The sequence below is a fragment of the Bemisia tabaci genome, chromosome 5 (genome assembly GCF_918797505.1).
Source record: "Bemisia tabaci chromosome 5, PGI_BMITA_v3".
Lineage (NCBI taxonomy): Eukaryota > Metazoa > Arthropoda > Insecta > Hemiptera > Aleyrodidae > Bemisia > Bemisia tabaci.
This window is the reverse complement of record NC_092797.1, coordinates 7,784,988-7,805,334: the sequence shown is the minus strand read 5'-3', so window position 1 is coordinate 7,805,334 and position 20,347 is coordinate 7,784,988. Positions and strand designations below refer to the sequence as shown.

At 34.8% G+C, this 20,347-nt stretch overlaps 1 protein-coding gene across 2 annotated transcripts; it reads left to right on the top strand.

Annotated features, from left to right (window-relative positions):
• Positions 1-87: 87 nt before the first annotated feature.
• On the top strand, positions 88-19,380 carry pins (G-protein-signaling modulator pins). 2 transcript variants are annotated; one of them, XM_019048325.2, is made up of 13 exons: positions 88-235; positions 1,553-1,652; positions 2,057-2,295; positions 3,455-3,590; positions 4,897-5,039; positions 6,416-6,539; positions 6,934-7,049; positions 7,644-7,810; positions 8,552-8,649; positions 9,639-9,785; positions 12,004-12,057; positions 13,058-13,274; positions 13,878-19,380. In XM_019048325.2, exons 2-13 carry the CDS (start codon positions 1,599-1,601, stop codon positions 14,231-14,233), a joined length of 1,851 nt encoding a protein of 616 aa, XP_018903870.2. In that variant the 5' UTR covers positions 88-235; positions 1,553-1,598; the 3' UTR covers positions 14,234-19,380. The 2 variants fall into 2 exon arrangements, with proteins under 2 accessions (XP_018903870.2, XP_018903869.2); XM_019048324.2 differs by having other exon boundaries at positions 9,639-9,824.
• Positions 19,381-20,347: the final 967 nt, after the last annotated feature.

Sequence of the window (20,347 nt, the reverse complement as noted above, 5' to 3'; positions counted from 1 at the left end):
CCGGTTTTTGATGAAGTTCAGTTTTTGAAAGGCCAACGGTTTGCTCATGGACAATGTTGTCAAACTACGCAAAGTTTAAAACATAATTTTATAGAATGAATGCGTGATTTATATAATTTGACAACCTCCTTTTCAATGCCATTTCTATTTTCAGTTATTTTTCCTGAAGTTGTTGACATCTTCCAATTTATGAAACATTTTAGTGGAAACTGCCCGGATGTAGCCGTAATTTTTGGTAAGGTCTCTTGTTTCTCACCCACTGAGCTGCATAATATAGTTTAGGGAAAGATTTTGATTAATTTCGTCTACATTTCTTGCAATGTTGGCCACAAACCTAACATGAACTTTCATATCTTTGACGAACCAGCCTTATCTGTCAGAATGGTCTCTTTCATTATAATCATTCTGAAGCTCCATGCATAGTCTAAGATAATGCTTCCAGATTAGTTTTTTCTTCGTAGCAAAATTTAACATCATAGCTCCACCCATAGTCAGAATTAGTGAAAGAATGTTCTCCGCACCCTCAATGACCAGAACTGGGCGGGATTAGTTTTTGACTTGACGTGTAACCATCCAATAAGTATGTAGCTTCACAACGAAATATAGAGTGGCTATATTTGTATTTTTCCTCAATTAACTGCAATTTATACTTTTTGCACTTGATCATATATTCTAGTAAGATACCTCTTAAATCCAATCAAAAATACTTCTTCTCATTCATTTACCTTTGGAGTACATCACAGTTTAAAATTGTTTACCAAGTAAATCACTAGTCATATTCATGACAAACATTGTTTTGCGTCGTGTTAAATGAATACACAGTTGCATACAAATGCTCTTCAAATTATATCCAACTGTAAACATTGAGTTAGTTGTGAGAATTTGAGATGCCTAATTTTCATTTGATATAAAGTTGTAAAGGCAACGAAGCTGCGCCGGCCCAAGTCTGACATTATCATGCTCTTCGGCTTATTTGACTTAGAATGGAGAGTCATTTCAATTAAAAAATAGAAGAAAGGTTTTCACCTGGGGCTGGTTTTGAATCTAAAATCTCTAATTTTTAAAGAGATTCTATTTTTTCTGTGTTAGTCATTGATTACCGTTCAAATACATTGGCAATTTTCCGTCATTTTATCACCAAGAAAATTAGCCCAATATAAAGACATCTCTAGGGTTTGTATCGGATAAGTTAAGCCATTTTTATTTACTTTTAAATGTCCTGCGCAGTACACCGCTGTAGGTATGCGCTGGTGGCGTTGTTGCCCTTGATCAATTCCCTGTTGCAATTGGACAGAGCGCTTGCAAAGGCATCTTATCTGACGCAAGCTCTACCAACAGAGATGATTTGACTTTTCTAAGAGAATGGTATTTCAGTCCATCTTCCCTCGATTCTGTTGAATTATCCATCGCATTTTGTAGTTCTGGCTTCAGATAACTTTTTCCCCCGCAATGCACTCCTAGAAACTGCACTACCACTTACTACATTTTGGCTCTCTGTGTTATGACTTACAAGTTTGTTATTAATCACTGAACTGTTTTTATCTCATTACAGAATTTAATGACTGAATTGAAATCAGGTTAATGCAACTCAAACCATCATGAGCTTTAGTGTCAGTACAGAGAATCTTCCCTCAGAAGAGACCGAAGGACAGGTATTTACTGCTATATTTTGTTTCAATTCTCAACCATTATCTATCCAGTATTCTTAATGACGCCATTGCTATCGCTGTTGTGCTGATTTGTTCTCACCCACTACTTTATTTCCAGTCAAATCTAACTCAAGGTATATTTCTGTAGTTGGTACTGTGCTTGTTTTTGAGTTTATCGTGAGCACTGTTTTCTACTCGAAGAAAATGAAGAAGTTTGAAACTTGTGATTGTATGATAGCGTATGGACTCAGACAATCATCAAGCAACTTTTTTAATGGTTGAATCTTGCGAAATTAAAAGCAACCAGTTTATATGGCTTCCTAAGTAATTATTTCTTTTTTGATCTTTTTCATCTCAAGTTTTCATGTGTCATTATCGAGAATTAAATTTTTTGTCTGCGTGTACAGAGTCATGATGTTGCTGACGGAGGAAACATGTGTTTGGAATTGGCGCTGGAGGGAGAGCGACTTTGCAAAGCCGGTGACTGTAGAGCAGGAGTTGCTTTTTTCCAAGCAGCAATTCAAGCTGGCACTGATGACCTCCGTACTTTAAGCGCCATTTACAGTCAGCTGGGGAACGCTTACTTTTACCTAGGAGATTACGCCAAAGCAATGCAATATCATAAACACGATCTCACTCTTGCAAGGTAAGTCTTGCCTTCTTGCTTGAAATAATTTACTGTGGAAAAATCTCATTTATTCTCAAGTCTTAAACCTCATTAAATTCAGTGATTTTTATGTACGGACCTTAGTAAACATTGAAACTAATTTGATGAGTTTCTCCAGAGCTTGATCAAGTAGTTCTGTAAACAGATACATGAAAAATGAACAAGGAATCTATCAAGACAATTTGGAGGCTGCCTAAGAACCTTGGCTGTTAAGCAAAGGTACAGAAAGTAATTATGTTCGCCATCTCTAGCTTATGCAAGGTATAAAAATATCAGTAAGCAAGGGTGTTCAGAAATTTTCTGATGAAATCAAGGGTTTTTTTTTTTCCCTCAGCCTCCTCCGAATAATGAGGTAAAAGTAGAAAAGATTGATTTTTGAAAAAATTTTGCTAAATGCGTAGTGTTGAGATTTTTCAAGCATGAAAAAATTCTGAGTTAATGATAAGGACTAATGGGTCAGTTGCGCTGGTCACAAGATCTAGTTTTGATGCTAGATTTATGTAAATTAGCTAAAAATAATAAGATCTGCCTAACCAGCAACTTACTACGTTCAATATTAATGGAGTTATTGGGCTTTGAAAAATTCTGTTTATGACGTCAGCCACCGCGGTAGTGCCACCCTTGGTTTCTTTCGCCTTAGTTTCATCAGTCAGGAGGACACACATATTTGCACTGGTTACTCACCGCAAAACTTGGATGAAAGCAAGGTTGATGAGACCAAGGATGTCACTAGTGTGGTGGATGACGTCATAAACCTTGTTCAAAGTGTGATGTCTCAGTTAAAATTCAACATAGAGAACTGCCATTTGGACAGATCTTATTATTTTTAGCTGATCTACAAAAATCAAGCATCAAAACGCTATTCTGTAACCAACGCAACTGACCCATTTTTGTTCCCTTTGAACATTGAATAATGTGTTACCTATGATCATAAATGAAAAATCGTGAAATTTCCAACATTGCTTACAAAATTTAATTGAATAATTCATGTTTATTATTACATTTTAACTCAACGAAATTCTGTTAATTGTCTGTTGTATTGCTACATTCTTGCAAAAATTTTGAACTATCAGCAAGATATTAGTGATGTATCATTCATCAATTAAATTTTAAACTTTTCTTCGCTGTTTTCTTTCAGAACAATGGGAGATAAACTTGGTGAAGCAAAGTCAAGTGGGAACCTAGGCAATACTTTAAAAGTCATGGGTCAGTATGATGAAGCAATGATATGTTGCAAGCGCCACCTAGAAATATCTCGAGAATTAAAAGATCGGGTTGGTATATATTTTAGTATGATCACTTTTGTAGTATGTATGTCACTCTCAAGGAAACACACAAACTGTATGGTGAAGAAGAAATCACTTTTGTCTGGTGATCAAGTTAAAAGAAAATTTAGTCCATGGATAGATTTTTGTCTACATTACCGCCTGGAAGGTACACGCAAGCTGAAGAACAGTATTGCCTCAAAAGTGCACTGTTGAAACAACAATCCGTTTGAGACAAGGAGAAATATTTTCGGAAAATGCACTTATGAGTATCAAAAGTCATAACTTACATAAACAGCGCAGGTGCCATTTTTTTGGCCGGAATGTAATTTTCATTGTGTTGTAATTGCCTCTATAACTGCAATCTTTTTTCCTTGCAATATTGGCGAATTTTATTTGCAGCAGCAATTACAACAATATCGTCACAATTTTTCATTCACATTGTCTGGCGATATTGCTGTCAAAATTATTAAGCATTACTGTAACAATTTTCTCTGAGAGTAATGCTTTTTTTTTTCTTTCTTCCAATGAAAATATTAAAATTTGTATTGCCGCTACGCTCCTTTTTGGAATGTTAGGTATGACATAGTTATGAAGAATTTTGAAAGATGATTCAATTTTTTTGACAATTTGTCTTTGTAGTATATAGGAGACAGTCAAAATTCTGTCATGAAGAAAAACACTGTTTGATGAGGTATAGTATGTGAGGTACTTCTTTAAAAAACGGGAAAGCCTTTGGTCAAGATAAAATACATTTGAATGCATCTTCAAATAAATAATGATAATATAATGTAAATGCTAAAAATTATTTTCTTTTTCTTCCAATAGGTATGTCAATTCAAGATACATTTCGAACAAATTCGGAGTCAATTTTTAGTTTGCCACCGGCCTGTCGTCTTGCCCATAGATTGTCAATCTATCAACAGCGACGGATCAGTGGGGAACTGAAGATGGACTCCAAAGTAGTCCAATATGCATCTTAAACTAATTAATTGGAAAAGAAAGACATGAGTTTTTGAAATTTATATCATATATACCGAAATTAAATTGTATTGCATTTTGGAATTGTTTGCACCCTTGTGTCAAAGAATAAATTGGATTACATTTTACACTGCTATTTCTGGCTCATTTAGAATTGACACATGAGCCATTATTTTCTCTCCGCTGATATGTGTTTCTATGAATGACCCAAAAATATCAGTTCTTTACTGCGGAATGTACCTAGTCCTATGTCCTGTCTTAGCTGAACTTTTTGTTTTTTCTGTTCACTGCAAGACCTGCCAATTGTTCATGAAAACTCTTTTTACTGTTTCAGCTAAGTGAAGGTAGAGCCTTGTACAATTTAGGCAATGTCTATCATGCGAAAGGAAAACACATCGGCAAAATGGGCCAACAAGATCCTGGAGAATACCCAGAAGATGTTCGTGTCTGTCTCCAAAGCGCTATTCATTATTACGAGTATGTAATTCTCTGTTTCTTATTCAACAAGTAGTAGTTACAAGTCATGAATTGAGCTAAGCCATTCTTAATTGAACAAGAGCTGGGTATGAAGCACCTCTAAGATTAGAAATAAGATGCAAAAAAATGATAAAAAAAGATGATAAAAACAGAAATACTCACTTTGAAGGGAAATACTTCTTTAGAACCTAACTCTGGAAGGGAAACATAGCTGTACATGATTTTTTACCTTCAAAGGAGTGTTTCTCTTTTTACAGAATATGCACCATGACTGTAACGTCAGAGGGTATGGATTCAATCGACATGAATCGATGAAAACGTGAATCGATCGAAAAATGAAAATGTGAATTGATGGACACCGATTCGATGGACATCAGTTTGATCGACACCGATTCGATCGACACCGATTCGATCGACACCGATTCGATCGACACCGATTCGATCGACACCGATTCGATCGACACCGATTCGATCGACACCGATTCGATCGACACCGATCGGATCAAAACCGATTCAGTCGACAACAATTCCATCGACAAATTACTAAAGAACTGGTGTCGATTCCATCAGCATGAATCAATCGAAAAATTTAAAACGTGAATTGATCGACATAAATCGATCAACACCGATTCGATCGACAAATTATTAAAAAACCGGTGTCGATTCCATCGGCATGAATCGATCTACACTAATTCGATCCACACTGATTCGACCAACACTGATTCGATCAATACTGATTCGATTGACAATTAATTTAGAAACACTTGTGCCGATTCGATTGACATGAATCGATCGAAAAATGAAAACATGAATGATCCTTGTCGATCGGACACCGATTCGATCGACAAAATTTGATCGACTCACAGCTTCTGTCGATCCGATTTGATCGACAAATTGTTAAAAAAGCGGTGTTGATTCGATCGAAAAATGAAAACGTGAATCAATGGACATGAATCAATTGACACCAATTCAATCGACAAATTATTAAAAAACGGGTGTGGATTCCATTGGCACGAATCGATCGAAAAATTAAAACGTGAATTGTCGATCAAACAGTGTCGATTGATTTATGTCGATCAATTCACGTTTTCAATTTTGGATCAATTCATGTCGATCAAATCGACACGGGTGTTTTTAAATTAATTGTCGATCGATTCATGTTTTCATTTTTCGATCGATTCATGTCGATCAAATCCATACCCTCCTGTAACGTTATGTCATACTTGTCTTTAATTCTCAATGGGCCTGTTGCAAACTTTTGCTAGAGCAAGTATAAGAGTTGTTTCTTATAGATAATGTCTCAAAAATAACAATGAGCGCATCGGCAAAGTCTGAAATGCTGTCACTGACTAATCTTGAAATTTACTTTCCTACAGGCAAAATCTGGAGCTCATGCAAGAGCTAAACGATACAGCTGCACAAGGACGTGCATGTGGAAATCTTGGGAATACTCATTATTTGCTGGGTAATTTTCAGCAAGCTGTCTGTTACCATAAACAAGTGAGTATTCTTATATCTTATTGAAATTAATTTTTATAGATTTTTTAGCAGTGATAATGGTAACTACAATCAGACTTTTACTGACCTTTTTTCCAGTTAACCAGTGGAGCTGAATCTCTCCTCAGCGTCTGATTAGAGTTCTTGCAAGATCACAGACTTTTCCTGAAAGTATGAGTTTCTGCTTTAAATTTGAACAAGATTCGCAATTCCAAACATTAAATTTCAAAAAAAGCGTTTTTGACTGAAGAAAAGATGTTTTAAGCAGAAGTTACACGTAGAACGTTCATCAGCTCGAAACTTTTGATGTTCTATGAGGCGACAACCTATGGTTGCAACCACCTTGAATCTAGTGCAACATGGCTCCCTGAAATTAACTCATTTTTTGTTGTTTCAGCGTTTAAAAATTGCCCGTGAATTTGGAGACAAAGCAGCTGAAAGACGGGCAAATAGCAATCTTGGAAATTCTTACATATTCCTAGGTCACTTTGAAACTGCTGCCGATCATTACAAGTTAGTACTAAATCAAATCTCTATCAACTCATCTTCCCAGAGGTTCAAACCAAGTATTAAGTAAGCCAGTTTGACCAAAATTCTTTCCCTTTCTCCCTCCTTGCAAGACTCCTGTGAGACAACCTCTTATCCCTGTTTTGAACAGGTTGAAAATGTTAGATCACGTGCCCGCCTAGGCGCGTGGAAATGTGGAAGTAAAGACAAATTTAGGGGTTTTCAAAGTTGAAGATCAAAGAAAACAAGAACGGAAAGGTCCTCATTCTTGAAATCTGTCGGAAATTTTGTGGAAAGCCTATGAGAAAGCAGTCCTATGAAAACGTGAAAGCCTAAAAGATTCAGTACACCTGCTTTTACTTTACATGACATGGGACTGACAACCCTTCCCAATTTTTCAGAAAATAACGGAAAAGCTCAAAAAATAGCTAAACAAACTATTGCTTTTTGAAAGTATTTTTTTTTGGAGAGGGAGGCTCAAGTATTAACTGGGCTTATCAATATTTTATGTTTACATTTATGTTTATATTTTGTTTGATGCTGTTTTGAAGAGTTTCTTTAAATGTGAAAAATGTCTTCAATCTTTACATCCTTTTTCAGGAAAACGCTTGCTCTAGCTCAGGAACTTGGTGATCGTGCAATCGAAGCTCAAGCCTGCTATAGTCTTGGCAATACTTATACTCTTCTTCGAAATTATGAACAGGCCATAGAATACCATCTGAGACATTTGATAATAGCCCAACAGTTATTAGACCGTGTTGGGGAAGGTAACCTCAATTTAATTTATAATTTATACATTGTTAGCTGTAATTCATTTGAATTGATTCTATTAAATTGTGAATAATGGTTTTCAGTAGACCGTAGAACAAACTGTGACACAAAAATAAAATCTAGGGGGTCAGAGTAGGGCTGTTCTATTGGTTGTTGGTAAGCTACCGAAACAGTTCCGTTAAGAAAAAGTTACGATAAGAGCGCTCTTGCCGATAGCGATCAGAGTTTTCGGAGCTGACAAAAATAAGCTGCTGCTATTTGTACATCTATTTCACGCGCCGCCGCGGCAGGCAATCTGATAAACCGACGCACAGGGCAACAATGCATTGAGTGCAAGCTCTCAAAAATCCGATAAGGCCGGCTGTTAACGATATCATCGCCACTGTCGGTACTGCTGCCAGTTTCAATAAGAGACGATATCGATAGTGTTCCGGCAAGAATTCGTTTGAACACCCCTAGGTCAGAGAGCTTGTAGTAATGATAAAATTGAAAATATCAACCCATTGATAATTTTCACTGAATATTCCATAACATAATCAACAGAAAATATGTTCCAAATTAGTTTGTCCAAGAAGAGAGAAAGAGAGACACAGCATTCCAATGCAGAAATTTGACATGCAAAAACTTACAACATTAATATTTCATTAATCCGTTAGATCATTTCCTCATAACCAGCAATATTACGCACACTTTCCTGGTCAGTCATTTTCATTAAGAAATATGTTTTTTATTTTCAGGACGAGCATGTTGGAGTCTAGGAAACGCTCATGCATCTTTGGGGAACCATGAAAAAGCACTATATTTTGCTAAAAAGCATTTAGAAATTTCAAAAGAGGTACCATATATCTTAAATTTTTCCTCACCTACTTCTTCAACAGCCAGAATTTCATTTAGTTGATTTTTAAATCTGTCCGCTGGCAGTTTTGATAAATTAAAAAATTGTATTTTTTAGGAGCCATAACTCTCATTGTTTCTCTTTAGGATTTGATCAATTTGGCCTGAAAAACCAACTGTCCAAATTTCACGTAAGATTAGTGTCAAGAGCCTTAGCAAAACTGTACTCTCTTACTTTTATAGTAATTTCAATACTATCATTATTTCTAATTTTTTATTGGGTAAATAAATCTGTTTTGTATCATGATATGGTGACTAAAGTCTGATTTTGCCTAAGTCAAATTGTCAGTGAAAATTCAATATGCTCAATTCTCTTCCTCGCCGTAAGAGAATGGCGTCTGGTTTAGCAACAGTTAGAGCCTCAGACCTTGCGATTTTATTTTGAGCATTAACCTTAAAGCTATGAAGCCATGAAATACGCTTCTATTATAGAATCTTTCAAACATTTAGTAAACATTATCCATTGTTATAACAGATAGTGGTTCGACGCTCGATCATTTTGACAGGAATGTTGGTGATTTCGCCAATGTCCTTACAAAATTCAGTCTGAAAATAATATCTTATTATAGAAAGAGAAAATTCATCTGAGCACAAATTTATATATTTAGAGTATGAATATCTATAGTTGATCATTTATTTACGATTAGCTCTTTTTTTGTGACGCAGAGATTCCAATGTCTTGAAAAAATACAGGAAAAAGTCAGCAATGAGCTTGAGATTAATTCAGATGTTTTTGGGGGAATTTCTCAAAGTTTGGCCCGAGTAAGCAGTCAGTGTTCCAATTTATGTTGATTTTCATCAATGCTTGCATGAATTGATGCTTCATGCAAGCATCAATAATCCTAGGCTTGCCTCTGGAGGAATACGTCAGCGAGTAATTGCTCTTGATCGTGGTGTAGAGATAATCAGTTTTTATGTTATGAATTTCAGTTAGGTGACAATGTTGGTCAAGTCACCGCACAAATGAATGTGACGGATTTGCGTAAAATATTGGGAATGTCCGACCAGGAACTGTCACCCGACAGCATGGAGCTGATAAACACCTATCAGTCATCACCAGCGGTACATCGATATAGGGTGAGACGTCACAGCATGGATCAGCTTGATCTAATCAAGGTAGCTGTAGTTTGCTTTGTAGTTTCTCCCTAACTCATCTCAAACCAACATATGCGCTTATTGTTGGATGCTTTGTTTTTTTTTTGTTTTTTTAGGTGGTATCCGAAAACATGATTTATTCTAGTCGTTAGCAAGTTCGCTGTTTTAGGTTCCTAGCTAAAAACCAAAATATTGTGTCATTTCACCCAAGTATTTGTTGAAGCCCTCTTTGAAGGTTATGCCTCTTTAAAAGGGCAGGTTTGCCACAGTCAGGGAAAACCTGAAAAAGCTAGGGAATATGCCAAAAAAGTCAAGGAACAATGGTTAAGTCACCTTGTTTTGTTTTCTAGGATGGGTTGACGTTTCAAAACAAATTTTGCCTGAAAGCTATTTCATACTATGTCTTTTTAACTATGTGGCATATCCTCAATTGTCAGGGACTTTCACCAAAATGTGTCAAGAAAATTCATTTTCTAAATTCTGTGGCGATTATCATCAGTACCCCTCCCCCTAAAGGAATTCCTCTAACAACAAGTTACTAAGTCCCATTATTTTTATGCATTTTTTGCTTCCTTTTGCAACTGAAAGTTTCTGAAAATTAGTTATCTTCAAGAAAAATTCAAATACTTTCAAAACGCTTAATTTTGATATGCGCGCCAGGAGGCTCCTCTGATCTTTTAGTTCATTTTCAATTCTGCTCTTTGTAAGAAGGTCCCAGACAGCTTTAAGGGTACTGTCTTAGGGATTTCAGTCTACCGTGAAGCCTTGTTAGTTTCGCAAACCAATAACATCACAGAGAAATCATCATGATAGCATCGGAAAAAACCATTACCTCTTACTCATTTTGAAGTACATCATGAAACAAGGTAGATTTCTTGGCTTGATTGTTGCTCTTTTGGTGTTGTGCACGGATGTGTTTTTGTTGTCTGTTGTTCCCTGTAAATATGTGTTCTCCTCATTTTTTTCGCCTATATTCTCATTGAAGACTTTCTTCAATATAAAAGAACTATTCATTGCTGAGGTCCAAAAGTGTTTAATTTTGCACAGTCCAATGTCTGAAAAAAGTTTTAACGTCAAGTTTCTAGTCGTCTTAAAAAATAGATGGTCCTTCTTTTTTCTAAGTGAAAACTGAATCCCTCATTATGCAATTTAATTTTTTGTGAAAATTGCAAATTTTCATCCTAACATGTGTATTAAGGGTACTGTTGTGGGGATATCAGCCTCCTGTGAAGCTTTGATAGTTCTTCAAACCAATAACATGGAAAAGAAATCGTATGTGTACATTATCTCTCGTGGTAGCCACATGGTTATGGATTATGAAAGCTCCAAATTTTGTAAACATTGTCTTTGTACAGATAAATTTTGCTCCACGCTTACAACATTGTAAATTTGCAGCCTCTAATGATTCTCGACTTTTCACCATAATCCAAAGTGATTTCAACTTTCAGGCAGTTAAATGTTGCTTGTAAGCATCTCCTCATTGCGTGGTTTTGGAAATTCATGGTGTTTCATCTAATTTTTTCTGTGAATATTGTCTCTGTCTAAAAATTTTGGCAATTTTTATCCTTCTGTAGAGATCACGCCCTCTAAAGTTTCACGCATATATGTATGTATTGCTTTAATACTTTGCACAAGATCAAAATCTGAGAAAACATGATGAGTTGTAGAAATGTAATTAGATTATGCATTAATTTTCTTTACCGGACAGGATGTAAGTGTGTTCCGACTAAGGCATTTATTTTAAGGAGGCACCTACTCAGTTTTTTTTATAAAAAATTAGGTTTTGAGATATTGTTGAATGCGACCTGACCTTGATACATTAATAGCACTGTTTGATCGTGTGCCATTACCTACTGGGCTCCCGATCACAACATTGACAGTCTTCTTGGTAATATCATCAAAAAATGTCCCAATAGCCCAATGTTAGGTGCCCTGATGATGTCATAAACGAGTTCTCTAGGAAATTAAAGTGCTTGTCTAATGAGGAAGAATAATAATGTTAAGCAACTGATTTCGTGAATCACCAGGATGTAAGAGTACGATTTTTCAATAATTTCATAAAATCAGCCACTGATAAATGAGGGAAAAGTTTCATCCTTTTTAGTTTTACAGCCCCATCAAAATCAGAATTAATCATTCAAAACTAAAAAAAACTGAATGTTATTTACTTGTTGACTTCATGCTTGTTTTTCTTTTCCAGCTGACTCCGGATGGCAAATCTAATTCCAACGCACATTTCAAACCGAATGCCAAGGTAAGTTAATATTTAAGTATTAAGTCATCCTGGAATCAAGACTGATTACAGCTGTAGCTAAATCGAGTCCTAGTACCTGTAACTGAAAAAAATTGAACGCAAATTGGCCAAATATGAATGAAGTCATCAATTTGTCTTTTTTACCTAATATTGTCTGCAGTTGCTCTTGTCTAGCTTTCAGATTTTTTTAAAATTTTGATTGTATCTCTTGCTCTTCACATGGAATGAGAGCAGGAAATATGTAAAGAAATATTGAAAATAAATACATAATACTTTTTGGCTTGTTCTATTGTTAGGTTTAATTTATTTAGCCAAAACGTAAAAACTTGAAGTTACTACAACGTATTTATTTCGTTCCATTGTTGGTCAATTATTTTAATGCTTCTTGTGGAAAGAAGCTGTAAAATCACTATCAGTACAAAATGTCTCCCTGACCCTGAAAACATTCCATTCTAGTCATCACAAAATGAAAGCCTCTTTTCTCGTTGATACATATCCGATTGCGATGTTGCAGACTTCCTAAAATACTTTATTTTTCCCTTGTAAGACTAAAGAATGTACATAATTTCTTAAAAAGTTCCTTGATGTTTCCTTCTTGTTAGCAAAATATTCCGTATCAATATCGGGGTGTAAAGCTGACTTGTTGCTCTCTGAAAAAGTGAATTAAGAGGGGAGATTTTGAAACACCGCAATGGAGATACATTGTTTCGCTCTTTAGCCATCTATATGTATTCAATCATTGGACTTAATCTATATATTCGTTCACAGATTTTCTTGTTAACAGGAACACAAACCCATTCATTACCGATGATTCCCACTTTTCAACCAAAGTTTTGAACTTTTTCACAACCATCAAGTAAATTTTTTAAGGTTTTTTCCTTTGTAAATATGGAAGGAAAATTTTTCTGATTTCCTATGATTTGGCTCTTTTGGTCACGTTACAAAGCACGAAATTTCAAGTCCAAATTTTAAATTTATTTTCTCTGCTTTTGGTTTTTAGACTGACACCGGGGAGGAAGAATCGTTCTTTGAACTTCTATCAAAATTCCAGTCTGAGAGAATGGACGATCAAAGGTGCTCTTTAGCTGTCTCGAAAACCAACAAAGAAACTGAAGAATACCATTCACTTCCGGTTACACTAAGTACAGCTGGCAACAGTGAGAACAAAGAAAATTTGAACAATAACACTGCACCAACTTTGAGCGCAAACACCAATGGTTCGTAGCATATTCTATTTGTTCCTCTGAAAGTGGTCTTGGGGTGATTCCTCGCAGAATTAAGTTTATTATTAGAGATCTCTTAACGTAACACTAAAACTGTTACAGATCAAGGACCAAAACTGTCTTTAAAATTAGGAGTTGAATAAACATAAGGATGCTAAAATGAAAAAACCTAGCTAAAGACTGTCTACCACCATTGCAACGCTTTTTTTCTTTAATTTCCTAGGTTGTAGTTTCCTCATTTTTAAGCCAAGTTTTGGTGATTGATTATCTCTAATTTTATCAGCCGAACATTTTTTTTTTTTTTGGAGGAAGAAAAAATCTTCGAAAAGTCACATGTTACTGTTTGTGCTTAATTTAATCATATAAATACATAGTTTATTGCCTTTGGAAAATACACCAAAAACAATCACTTTGCTCAGAAATTGTTCATTTATGCACTGACTTATCCAATTGCTGTTTAAAATTTTTTCTCTTCAATCCCTCTGTCTCGTTTTGTATCAGATACCATTATACCACAGTTATAACCACCATCAAATTCAGGCGTTATCATTATCCTCTACTCTCAATAAATTTTTAAGGTGAATCTTTTGTTTCCAGGTGATGTTCAAGATGATCTGATTGATTTAATCGTGGGTATGCAGAGCAAGAGAATGGATGAGCAGCGTGTGGCTCTTCCGCACCTACCTGGCCTGTGTCCACCAGGATCGAAACAACATGATTCGATGCCAGATGACAACTTTTTGGACATGTTGATGCGGTGCCAAGGAGCGAGAATAGAGGATCAACGCAGCTCCTTGCCGCAGGAAGAGGATGGTGCCTCTCTACCACCCCAGCTCAACCAGAACAACCGAGGCGCCACCGTGCCGGATGAAGACTTCTTCTCACTCATCATGAGACTGCAGTCAGGAAGAATGGAAGATCAGCGAGCGTCAGTACCCAAGCCAAAAAAGTAAATAACTCATTCGTGTTTAACGAAGTCCCAGGTCCCCCTGGTTTTATGCATAACTCCAATTTTTTTATTCGTTTATTTCTATTTGTTAAATAGTTTCAGCCATCTGATTTTTTTCAAGTTGCACTGTTTTCTTTCCTTTGCGGGTGTAAGTACAGGGGAAAGTGTCAAGTTGCATTTACAATTTTAGGTTTTCATTTTTATATTGTTTGATGTAAAATCAGTCTTTTCAAGAAATGAGATACTAAATAAAATGAGAATTCATGTTACACAATTTGTGTGTTCTTAGCTCAAATTTTCATGCAAAACAACGGTGGACATAATTAAATTTTCATAAGATAACTACATGAGAAGGGTTCAATACTAAGGCATTTTAAGTCTTCTGCATCTATCAATTGGAACGTCATGTTCGTTAAGTAGCTAAAGTCTCTTTTAGTCAAATTTGGAATTAAACTAATTTCTTTTTATTTTATTTGGCTTATTGTAACTATGTAATTTTTTTTGTAACAATGCAGAACACTCCTAACTTGTGTGAGTGTCACTGATTGTTGGTAGGCAGGACTTATCTGATGAAAAATAATTTTTGCACAATATGGTAACACCGTTGTAACATTTTTACTCGTTTTGATAGGGAGCAATAGGAACAGACTCGAAGTGCCAAAAATTGCTCGGAGGTTTCTAACCTCTTTTTTCTCCACTGCTCTCTCATTGGTTGTTCCTTGATCATGAAAAAGTATCACAATTAAATTTGTGATTTTCTTGTCAAAGTATGTTATTATTAAAGACTGAAATCCTTCCTGAAATTGTATAAGTTCTAGATTTTAAACAGTTTTCCTCTTGTCTACATTGGGAGAAATATGACTGTTATATTAGTCTGATCTGTCTCCTATTCCTGTTTAAATTCATCCACTCTTGGGAGAATGAATAATTGGATATTCCAATTTATTCCGTCAAAATTCTAAAGAAACTACACATACATAATAGAGCTGTTAAGTTCTAGGAGAGAAAATTTCAAGATATTTTAACTGTCCCTATTTTTATCGTTTTTATTCAAAACAGTCTGATTTAATCTTTATCAGTTGGTTGAATTATTAACCGTAAAAGTAACTACTCACTTTGTCTTACCATTCTTTAATCACTTGAATGACAATTTTTTTGTGTATATTCTTAATATATTGTATATAAAATGATAAATTTGCAAGCAGAATCCACAATTATTGCTAAGTTTGGAGCTTATGTTGACCTTTTTCCTTATAACAATCATAGTACTAAAAAAGGGCTGATTCTTGTGGTTGTATTCGCATTAAATTGAAAAGGTCGACTTTTCACCACTGCAGCTAGTAGCTGACTTCCATAACCCCTAAACATTTCCAGTGTCCGAATCTTAAAGCAGTTTGATATCTTGGTTGTGATTTTAGCCTTGATGAAAATCGTGTTAGCACGCACCTGTGGTTTTTTTGTTTTAACACTTGTTTTCTTGCACTTTTTTCTTTGAGAAATATATAAAAAAGTTACAAAAATTTCTTTTAAGATGGTTTCCAATAGTGAAACTATAAAAACACCTATCTGAAGTGGGTGTTTCAAATTTTCCACTCTGACTTTATTTTTTCGAGAGACTGTTAGTCAATATTTTTGCGAGTAATTTTCAGAGTGAATCTTTAGAAGAGCGTAAAAGCATTACTCAAAATTTATCAAAGATTGTTTGTCCTTCACTCACAGAAGTAAAATGTAACAAAACATCTGCAACATCAGGAGATGTATGCTTTCATAGTTCAAGAATAATTTTCAGTGGCCAGGCGAGGATGATCGATTATCAATGGTTCTCCATTTAAAACTGTGGTAAAAAACTGATCATCAAGGCTTTTGTTGCAAACACCCTGTTTGTCGATCCTTTTCTATAGGTGTAAATGGCAGACCAATCGATTAGTCGCAAAGCAACCCACGCCACTGATAATTTTACAATTCAAGTGCCAAATTAATGGAAATTAGAAGTCTCTTAGTAGAGGCTACAAAGTATCTCTGTTTTAATATTTGTATCTTGCTGGTGTAATTTTCTTTAAAATCTACTCCTCTTTCAAATTATCTGTTGCAATGTATGTGGGTGAATTACGGTACCTTTTTAAAAAATTAGAGCTGGTTTTTTTCAATAACTTTCCCTCTTGATACTAATTTTTTGCAGGGGTGCAGAAAACGTTCAACTACGCCCCTAGGTGGGGGCATGAAAAAGTGGAAAGGTCTTGAAACTCGTGAAAGGAGGGAAAATCCTTAAAAATGAAAAGTCACAGGAAAAAAGAAGAAATAGATCATAATCTTTGAAGATCGGGAAATCTTGTGGAATGCCGATGAGAAAAATGTGAAAGCTTCTAAGATTCTGCACCCCTCAGTATTGCTTAAAAGGTTGGATGATAGGGAGTCCTGTTACGTCTCAAAAATTCAATATTCCCCTCGATGCATTCTATTTGTCTTAATTTTGATCTCAAATCTGATCAAAGTAAAATTACTTACTTTACCCCCTCGAAATATTTGCTTTCTTATCATTTTAAAAGATTCAATTACTGCTTGTATGTATATAATTTTTACTGTTCATTAAACTCATTGTAATTTATAGGTTATCTCTCATGGAGACTCATACTTTTGATTGCTCCCTCCTTTTTTTTTATTTTTCTATAATTTAATGAAATACATATTGCATTTAGCCGAAAGAAGTGGAAACGAGAGAAAAAAAAAAACGATTTAGCGATATAGTAATAATGCATCCAAATTAAATTTATTCTCTAGAGTTGTGCTGTCCCAAATCTGCAGAGGACTACAAATAGAAAATTTTACTGTGCCTGTTTCACCAGGAAAAGGCACAAAGGTTATTCTATGTTCTCTCTTTCTTCCGCTGTTCTTTTCATTCTATTTTTTTTTTCCTTTTTTAATATTTTATACTTCTACTCCTTTCTGACTAATCAATTCCAAAGCTCTACAAACATTGTATAACTGGCAGTTACCTTACTGATTTGACTTTCATTTTCATAATGTTCTTCCAATAAAATACTTACAGTTTTAAGTGTTGTATAATCTCATATTTAAGGCATACGTGTAAATTTCATAAATGGAGCCAATTATCTAAAATTGGTATGTATTTTTCTTTGGTATCTAACAAATTAAGCTTATGAAACCTCTGCATGCATCAAAATACTCCAGCAGTATTTTAAATTATTCAGACTCTAGTGTATAATTGACTTTTGTTTTTCTCAATTTTAAGACTGAAGCAATTATTCTGTTGTAGTTCGTTGCAACAGTTAGCGTTAATGCCATCAGTTACGTAGAGTTCTAGAAATTTGTACATCCACGACATAAAATTATTACTTTTTGTGTGAGTTACAAGCTTTACTCAACGTGACTTTGAACTTTTAAATTGACTCTCAGACAGCTACAATAAGATGAAAGATTATATTATGATGAAACAGATGAAAGATTATATTATGATTCACATGTTGTTGATGTAAATTGTTCAAAAAGTTTCCTCTTGCAATCATTGTCAACTATGATATTGCCCTGAAAATTCTGCAAAACAACGTTGCTCACATTTGCAACATTTTTAGCCAAGGGGCTGTTCATAAAATACATATTCGTTGATTGGATTTTGTGACCCCCTCTTCCTCATAATGTATCTGTAACACGTCTGTACCCCCTAAAACAAATTATGTAATGAGTAGTTCAACCTTTTCTTCGAAATGGTGTTTTGTGATGAATTTTGGATTAAAAATGGCCTCATTGTGCTGTTGTTTGGGTTTTCGTAAAATCAGTGCTCGGCGCAGATTGTAGCGTTATGCAATGCAGCTCTGAACGCCTGCCCTCTCCCTGTATTACAAGCTTAGAATCCCCCTTCCTCCTGAAACATTATGTATCCTATGAACAGCCCCTCAGCTTCAAATAAGATCATTAATATTTGTTCTTTCTTCCAAAAATTCCATGCTTTATATCAATATTTCTCTTGATTTTTGCTTTAATTTCTCAATCATTAGCCTTTTTCTCTATTTGCTGCTTACAAAAGACATTAGTCAACATAATTAAGAGTAGCCAAGCACCAAAAACAAAGATAATTTGCTCCATTGGAGTCTACATGGCACTTTAGCTTGCTTGTAGTTGTAAATTTAATTGTCTTAACTGTCCAAAATATGGGGCAAAATTTGCTTTCACTGTTAGTACCTGTAAATTTTATTTTTTATTCTCAATGTATTTTCTTTTGAAATTTTTCTTTTTTTAATCTATTCCATTGTAAACGTCCCCTTTTTTCAGTATCTTTCACCTCTGAGTGATCGTTTTCATGATTGAACTGCATCGAGCAAAAACTGCTGACATCCACTTTTTAAGCTTTGATTTTTTTTTTTTATGATAATACTTTTCAAGAGTTGATAGAATCATGGAAATGGTGTGAATACTGGTTTTGATAGTAAAATAACTTTTAAACGAGGATTCACACTACTTCCATGGTTGTATCCAACTCTATAAAGTATTCATCAACCTAGAAAGACTCAAGAATGGAAAAATGGACGTAAGCAGATTTGGCCCAATGCAATTCATTTGATACAAGTACATACCTTGTTTTACTCCAAATGGTGGGGTATTTTGACAATTGCATATTCTTGTAATTAAAATCGACATTGAATGAAATAAGAGAAAAAATTTCTCGTACCATTTGCGCTTACCTCAAGTCCAAGAAAAATGAGACGAATATCGATTATTGCAGCTTCCTTAATTTTACTGGAGGGCTCCTCAACAGCTCTAAAACTGCGATCAATCCAATTTCAAATAGCTTAGTTTTAAGTTTTCAGTTACTTTTAATTTGCGCAAAATATCCCATTATCATGTCTGAGGTCACATTATGACCCCTCACTGCAAAGTTTCCTCTTCTAGCTAAGATTTAAAAAACATTTGCAGTTTCGAAAATTCAAAATTAAACCCTCAGTGGTGCTAAAAATTTCGGTGGTAATACTTTTCAACTGTTCAAGCCCAGAACTCCGTTGGTTGCAGTGATGCGCCTCAGTGCCGTTCTGTTGATCGTGATGAAAAAATGTCCATGAATTATAATCAATGTTGAAACTTTTATGAATTGCTACTACCTATTTATTTCAAGTAAAATAAATAAAATATTCATACAAACTTTTGAATTTTTTTCTTCACTGCTCCATATTTTTTCAATTATTGATATAAATAAGGTGATTTCAGGGTTTTTAAAGCCTTAAAAAAATCATGCGTGCTCTTAAATTTTTTTCACCCCTCTAAGTCCTCGAACATCCTTTACTTCATTCAATAAAATTGATCAAAAGTCCTTAAATTTTATGATATTATGTAATTTTGTGCTCTACCATTGTAGAGGGTCAGGTGTACTATAAAAGAACTAAATTGGCAACATTTTCGCACGAAATCTTTAGATTTTTTTTTTTTTTTTTTTTTGATCATTCTAGAAAAGTTTTGGTTCATTTATTAAAACCTGTCGCTATTTTTTCTTTTAAATAAATGCTTTAGGAAGTTTGCTTTGTTGCCAATGGAAATTCAAGTTTTTCTAGTTTCACTAAATTCTCAAAGTGGCTGTATCATAGACTCTCATGATTCAAACCAACACAATTCAAGGACAAAGTCGATATCATTGATAAAATACCTGTTATTATGAATAAATTGAATTGTAATTGTTCCCTTACTACTTATCTACTTTGGAATATCTGAAAAAGGTGTTCAGTTGTATTAGTCTTTGGTATCATCCTTCATGATCCGAACTTTGATGGTAAGCCTTTCATGACTAGCAAAATAAGTTGCAAGATGATACTGATTCCTATCCTCATTTACTCCTAGCCACTTGTGCAAAGAATCACAATGGAATTGCACGAAAATCAAAGTACCTAGATATTTCGAGATTTATAACTTTTATCTACATTAGGATCGTTCCAACCCCCTCCTCTCTACCATGCAGTTTATGAATCCACTTTTTAAACTTTATTTTGAGTGTGTCAAAATGGATGAAACGTGTACAGCTGGAAAAGTTTCAGATGAATTAATTATTACGATTTTCATCATTGCGGCAAGTATGACATCAGGTTTTGTAGCTTTAATTTATTTCTCAAGAATACCA

Excerpts from the sequence above, each read along its gene's own strand:
- pins (XM_019048324.2), top strand. The coding sequence starts at position 1,599 with ATGAGCTTTAGTGTCAGTACAGAGAATCTTCCCTCAGAAGAGACCGAA. Across the intron at positions 2,296-3,454 it reads CACGATCTCACTCTTGCAAG|AACAATGGGAGATAAACTTG; the intron begins GTAAGTCTTGCC and ends GTTTTCTTTCAG. Across the intron at positions 7,811-8,551 it reads ATTAGACCGTGTTGGGGAAG|GACGAGCATGTTGGAGTCTA; the intron begins GTAACCTCAATT and ends TTTTATTTTCAG.